The sequence below is a fragment of the Microtus ochrogaster genome, chromosome 10 (assembly GCF_000317375.1).
Source record: "Microtus ochrogaster isolate Prairie Vole_2 chromosome 10, MicOch1.0, whole genome shotgun sequence".
Classification (NCBI taxonomy): Eukaryota; Metazoa; Chordata; class Mammalia; order Rodentia; family Cricetidae; genus Microtus; species Microtus ochrogaster.
In genome coordinates, this window is record NC_022016.1 from 57,982,621 (window position 1) to 57,989,634 (window position 7,014).

The window sequence follows — 7,014 nt, forward strand, 5'->3', positions numbered from 1 at the left end:
TTTTTTTTATTGAACCATATATTTTTATCTGCTCCCCTTCCTTCCTCTCCCCTCCCCTTCTACCCTCTCCCATGGTCCCCATGCTCCCAATTTACTCAGGAGATCTTGTTGTTTTCTACTTCCCATGTAGATTAGATCCATGTATGTTTCTCTTAGGGTCCTCTTTGTTGTCTAGGTTCTCTGGGATTGTGAACTGTAGGCTGGTTTTTCTTTGCTTTATGTCTTAAAGCCACTTAGGAGTGAGTACATATGATATTTGTCTTTCTGGGTCTGTGTTACCTCACTCAATATGATGTTTTCTAGATCCATCCATTGAGACAGGGTTTCTCTGTAGCTTTGGAGCCTGTCCTGGAACTCACTTGGTAGACCAGACTGGCCTTGAACTTACGGAGATCCACCTGTCTCTGTCTCCTGAGTGTTGGGATTAAAGGCGTGTGCCATAGTACCACAATAAGATAAAGACATCTGTGTCAGAGTCATGTGAAGACCCTCACACAGGCTTCTGCAGTAAAAACATCCTTCAGAGCAGGGGTGCACAGCATGGGATGCTCCCTCAGCATCTCCTCAAATCCAAGTGTGACTTAGGACAAGGACAATCCCTAATGGTGCAGTCAGGGCAGAGGCCAAGTCTCCACCATCAGCTGGGGAGGGCCTGAGACTGCTAGGCAAATTCTCCAAGACTTTCAGCACTTGGCCCCAGCTACCAAGGAGAACTCAGAGAGTGTGGAGGAGGCCACCAGGCAACAGATAGAGCAAAACCACATCCTCAAATGATTTAATTTTCTGCCTTAGTTTATTTATCCTGGATTGGTCCAAAGGCCAGGTTCACATTCAACATGCAAGAACTATAGAAAGTCCCCGGGACCACATCTTACCCACCCTCCAATCGAAGATGGAACTCTTTGGAGAGTGGAAGGACCCCCACTTGGCAGGTGGGGAGACTAAAGGTCAGAGGCACCATCAGTGCCTTCCCTGTCACCTGCCACCATTCCTGCTTCATATCATTGCATTCTCTTGGCATCCAGAAACAAAACAAAAGGCTCCACTACCTTAATTGTTAGTCGGCCCAATATGCGTTCATCTCCAAGGCTTGATGCCTCTGCTGGGGCTTGTCAATCCCTGTTCAGAGGGGCCATGCAGAAAAGGCAAAGTATAACCAACCATCCCAGGATGCTGGACTGACACTGTCCCCGGCTCACTTGGAAGGCTGAGCTCTGGCTCCTCTGGACAGTCAGATTGCAGAAAAATGAATGAAACCAATTGGACATTCACTGTTGCTAAGGCAAGGTAGGCAGCAAAGGCGAGGTGAAGAGAAGGAAGGTCTCCTCCCTGTGCCCCGTCAGCCTTGATGCATCTGGTCTATTACCTGCATGCTTCTATGCACACAGTCTCCTTCAGCAGAAATTTAAATGAACATGGTGGCCAGCCTCTCCTCACAGGGAGGCAATATGGTGTGTTTCAGAATACCATTCTCCTGTTCTTCGCGGAGTTCGACACCACCATTCTCTCCCATCCCCATCATCCATCCCATGGAGCCAGAGATAATTCAAGAGGACAGTTTCTTTTTCTTTTCTTTTCCTTTTTTCCTTCCTTCCTTCCTTCCTTCCTTCCTTCCTTCCTTCCTTCTTTCCTTTTTCTTTTTTCAAGACAGGGTTCCTCTGTGCAGCCCTGGCTGTCCTGGAACTCACTCTGTAGACCAGACTGGCTTGGAACTCAATAGTTCTGCCTATCTCTGCCTCCTGAGTGCTGGGATTACAGGCATGTGCCACCACCGCCGCACGAAGACAGTTTCTTCTAGCTTTTTTTTATCCCCTCCCTCACCCCTGCCATTACCTCCACCATCTTGCCAGCTCCCTCCCTGACACCAGTTCTCCACCAACTCCCCTGACCAAACCGCAGCAAATGTGCAACGGAAGGCCAGAGCAGCCAAAAAGACTCTGACCAGGGGCTGGGGGTGCAGCTCAGTGGTAAGATGTTTGCCCATCACTCACAACGCTTGGAGTTCAATCCCGAGTACAGTAGCAAGCAAAACAGAAAGCAACCACCCCACATTTAAAAAAGCTCTTACCAAAAAGCCAACATTAGGGACAGAGCAAGACCTGGGTGAAATGAGGAGGAAGGATAGGAGGTAGCCTGGAAAACTCCAGGAGAATAGAGCAACCACATCAACCACCACCTTCCAATATATAACAGCAAGATAGGCTCCTTTCTCCAGGAAGCTGGGAGACGCAATAGAGAATGAGGCTGGGGTGGACTTTGGGAACTCGGGAATGGGTGGATGAGCTGCAGTACAACTGAACATATATCTGCTCACACCTGCTCTTGAGTCTCTCTGCAAATACACACATCCCTAACATACGCTTCTTATGCCAGCGCAGACATAGATCTCAACACACAAAGGTTCATTCACACCCAACATAAGCCTGTACATTTAACTGATATATATGCATACAAATATTTTGCATGTACATCTTATTCGGGAATATATATACATTCTTGGGCATCTAGCCACACATGCATACATAAACATACATGTTACACATAATGCATACAACTTCATCCATACATGCCTGTAGATACCTGCCTACATGTTAGCACACACACACTTATTACCTCCACTCATGCCTACCGATACTCACGTACGTACTTGCGTATAACCACACACAGGCCTGCAAATATACACACTAGCGTACACCCTTAGCAGTGGTCCTGGTGCCCGCACGATGCTTCCCTCTGTTGGAGGCAGCGGATAAGTTCTTTTCGGTTGTCTAGGATGGTGTCGAAGCTCTCTTGCAGTCGGGCCTGCTGGTCAACCAACTGGTGCTGAAGAGCCCGGATCCACTGAAGCAGTGCCAAGCGACGGTACATTACCAAGTGCGCATGGTGCTTCTCCTTCTCCTGCTCCTTATAGCGCTCCTGAGCCTGCAGCTGCAGCACAGCCTGGGCCACAGAGGGCAGAAGGGGATCCAGAGGGCTTGGGCCTCGAGGAGTCCCACAGGTAGGCTCTGGACTGCTGCTGAGGCTGTCGATGCTCAGGGAACTGCTAGCATAGCCGATGTCCTCCAGAGGCGAGCACACGCTGCTGGCAACACTCAGCTTCTCAGGCTCAGCACCAGGGAGCTCTGCACCCTCGGGGGGACTGCGGACTCCCGCCTCAAGGAGCCCAGTGGCTTGGAAGACCTGGTTGTCAGAGGGTGACTCAGAGGAACTCCTCATCGGGAGGGGTTCTACTTTGCCTGGCATACCATGCCAATTCTTATTGGCATCCTTAGCATTCTCCACAAAGTTGGAATTATTGTCTGGTTGGAGCTCGGGCTGACACATTCCAGGAGGCAGGCTCCCCAGGAACTGGGCCCCCTCTGCTAGACCTGGCTGGATGGCAGCGAACATCTGGTCTGTGAAGGGGAAGCAGAAGAATAAGTCACAGCAGGACATGGCGGAGAGGCAACCTGGGCTCCAGTCACCGCTTCATGGTTTCCTTCCCTCCTCTCTGATTATTTGGTGTGTCTTCCTCATAGGCTTTTCCTTTTTCCCTTTAAGGCTGACTGTCTCTCCATGCTACACACTCTCCCCAAGCCACTTCATTCTCTGTGGTAGCTTCAAGAACCAGCAAGTGTGAGTGACTTGCAGGTATTACCCTGCCCACATACAACCGCTATTCAACTTTGCAGTACCAAAGGTTCCTCAGATACTACCCATGCAAACAGCTCTCCTCTTCAGGGTCCTCCAGCAAGAGATCTACCAGATGCCTGGGAGCACCCTGAACTCTTACCCTCCTTCTTCACCACCCCCAGCCACTGTCCACATTCTGACAATTCTTCCTCTTCCCTCTCATTTGGCTCTGGTCATTTTTTTTTTTTTCCAGACGAATGTCACAGACTTTTCCCTGATCCTCCCCCAGTTAAAAATATAAATGCAGGGGCTGGAGAGATGGTTCAGCAGTTAAAAGTACTAGTAGCTCTTCCAGAGAACCCAGGTTCAAATCCCAGCACCCAGCTAGGATGGCTCACAACTGCCTGTAAAGCAACACCCTCTTCTGGCCTCTTTGGGCATCCACATGCGTGTGCACACACATACACATACAATTTTAAAAAATTTTTACTCCAAAGCCACAGAGAAACCCTGTCTCGAAAAACCAAAAAAAAAAAAAAAATTTTTAAATGATGCCCAGTTAAATAACAACAAATAATACTTAAAAAAAAAAAAGAACATATATCAACCTGGTGGTGGTGGCTCATGCCTTTAATCTCAGCACTTGGGAAGGAGGCAGAGGTAGATGGATATCTGTGAGTTGGAGGCCAGGCTGGTTTACAGAGCAAGTTCCAGGACAGCCAAGGATACTCATAGAAACAAACAAAAAACAAAATCTGTGTGTGTGTCTGTGTGTGTGTGTGTGGAGAGAGAGAGAGAGAGAGAAAGAGAGAGATGAGCAATCACACACACACACACACACACACACACACACACACACACACATTTAGCCAGGTAGGACAGCTCATACTTATAATCTCAGCACTCTGGAGGCTGAGGCAGGAGGGTTGCAAGTTCAAGGCCAGCCTGGGCCACATAGCAAAACTGTATCTCAATAAAACAAAATGACCCTTCTTGCAAAATGTGTATATTTGACTGGAAATGGCTTTGAATGCTGCCCCTAATTTACTGACAGACTGCTGCAGGCCTTGCTTTGCCTGGGCCCTCTCTACACTGTTCCCACTCTGTCTGTCTCATCCCAGCAGCCCACCAGAGACCCCTCCCCAAGCACACCACTCTCCAGAGGCCCCCCAGGCACACCATTACCGACAGTGTTCATTTGGCCTTCAGTGTCCTGAAATTCTGGTTTTGTGTTTAAAGTCTCCCTGTCTGAGCCAGAGAGACACTGCGCCCTGCCCCAATATACACCAACTACATAGTAACTGTGACTCTGGCTCCCCACTGCCCTCCTGCACGCCGTCCTCTCCAGGTGTGTCTCCTATCCCTGGCACACACTGTTGATGGCTAGCAAATGCCTAGCCAACTGGAACTGATTGTTTAAACGATCTTGTGATCCTTTTTAATCTGGCTCCTTGGCCAACACTAAGGAACGCCTTTATACAACCTCTAGTGCAGCGGTTCTCAACCCGTGGGTGGGTCGCGGCCCCTTGGGTTGGAAAAACCCTTTCGTAGGGTCCCCGAAGACAATCGCAAAACACAGATAATTTACATTACATTATGATTCATAACAGTAGCAAAATTATTGTTATGAAGTAGCAACAAAAATAACTAAATGGATGGGGGTCACCACAGCAGGAGGAGCTGTATCAAAGGGTCGCAGCATTAGGAAGGTTCTAGCACGTACCCAGCAATAGCAGGTGTCGGTATTTACCTGCTGAGAGTGAGTGGGAGAAACTAGGGTAGGATTCCTGTCCTCAGGGGACAAAGTAAGGTGACGGCAGCAGCAGCCGGAGGCTACTGCGGAGGACCCGGGGCTGCAGAGCTGGTCTCAAGCTCCTCCTCCACACTAAGGAGCCCCTCCCTCTGGAATCCACAACCTCAAGCCTTTCCCTCCCCTCCCAGGGCGCAGTGCCCAGTTTGCTACGTCCTGAACCCTCCTCCCCTCCCTTCCCTCACAACAGCTTTTGAGTCTGAACTGATAAGAGGTTCTACTGACCACATTACCATGACTGGAAGAATCGAGAATTCCTTAATAAGGAATACTATTAAGTCAAGCAGCCAGTAGCGAGGTTCTCCCCCCCCCATAGGTGGTGGGGACCCCACACCCAGCAATGGGCAGAAGGGGACAGATGCTTCAGACGCTTCACCCTTTTGGCTCCTGAAAAAAGGCCTGAAGCTCTTTCCTCGCCTCTATTTTAAAATTTTTCCTAAAAAGTCTGGCCGGGCTCACAAAGGCAGCTGGGATGAGGCAGACTGAGATTGGAACTAAAGATCCAGGTTCAGAGTCAGTGAAAGATGAGTCCAGACATCCCAGGATCTGGATTTCCCCCGAGCTAATCAATCCACAGTGTAGGTGGGGAGAGGGCGGTAGTAGGATGGGGACTGGCAGCCGAGACTACACAGTGACCCTAATCTCTGTAGAGGCAGCTCCCCACCCCGCTCTCCCGCAGCGGGGCCCCAGGCCCTCCATCAGGGCCCGGACTCACGGCCTAGAAGCGCCGGCTCCTGCAAGGCTGGCTACGGTTCTTCCGGGGCCTGATCGCAGCGGGGTAGCGGGGGTGCTCGGCCTGCGCGTGCACGCGTCGTGGCGTGGCTGCGTGGTCCCGGCACCGCTCGCCCAGCCCGGCCCCGACCTGAAGAGCCCAGCGGCGTCTGCGTGGCTGGGCGGGGCGGTCTGACCCACGTGGGCCGGTTCGGTTCTCCGCGCAGGAACTGCCTCCTTCTGCGGCTCGACCCGATCCTTCCAGGTCCGGTGTCATCTCATCACCACCCTGGCCGGCGCCTTGCTTCAGACAAGGCAACGATGTGCCTCCTTCCTGGGTTTCCCGTTTGGGAGTCCAGAGGCCGCAGTATGCACCTGGTCCCGCTGCTGTCTTCACCCTGCCCCGCTCCTTTGATGTTTTGCACACACTTTTCTGCTATTAAAGTCCCCCTTCTTTTCCACTTGTAGTTTGGATCTTTGAGGACCCTTCTGAATCCTAGACCTGGTTATTCCCTCTTCTAGCCTGGGGGGAAGGGGAATGGGAGACGGACGACTTTTATATTTCTCATTGTACTGTGCCTATTTGATTAAATTCATTTAGTGAAAGCTATGTGGATTTTGTTGTTTTGCTTGTTTGTTGTTTTGAGACAGAGTCTCTTTATGTAGCCCTGGCTGTCCTGGAACTCACTATGTAGACCTGGCTGTCTTCCAATGTACAGAGAGATCTGCCTGCCTCTGCCTCTCCAGAGCTGGGATTAATGGTGTTCACCACCATGCCTGGCTATGGTCTAAAGCAGAGGTTCTCAACCAGTGGGTCGCGACCAGTTAGGGAATCACCTAAGACACCACTGCCTGGCTAAAGATTTAATATTCTCAGCCGG

The 7,014-nt window shown here is 50.6% G+C and overlaps 1 protein-coding gene across 1 annotated transcript; it reads right to left on the reverse strand.

The window, feature by feature from the left end:
* Positions 1 to 1,791: 1,791 nt before the first annotated feature.
* C10H1orf216 (chromosome 10 C1orf216 homolog) lies at positions 1,792 to 6,336 on the reverse strand. The gene is made up of 2 exons (XM_005353235.3): positions 6,138 to 6,336; positions 1,792 to 3,395 (listed from the first exon to the last, which is right to left on the reverse strand). The coding sequence occupies exon 2, from the start codon at positions 3,388 to 3,390 to the stop codon at positions 2,698 to 2,700; it is 693 nt and encodes a 230-aa protein (XP_005353292.1). The 5' UTR covers positions 3,391 to 3,395; positions 6,138 to 6,336; the 3' UTR covers positions 1,792 to 2,697.
* Positions 6,337 to 7,014: the final 678 nt, after the last annotated feature.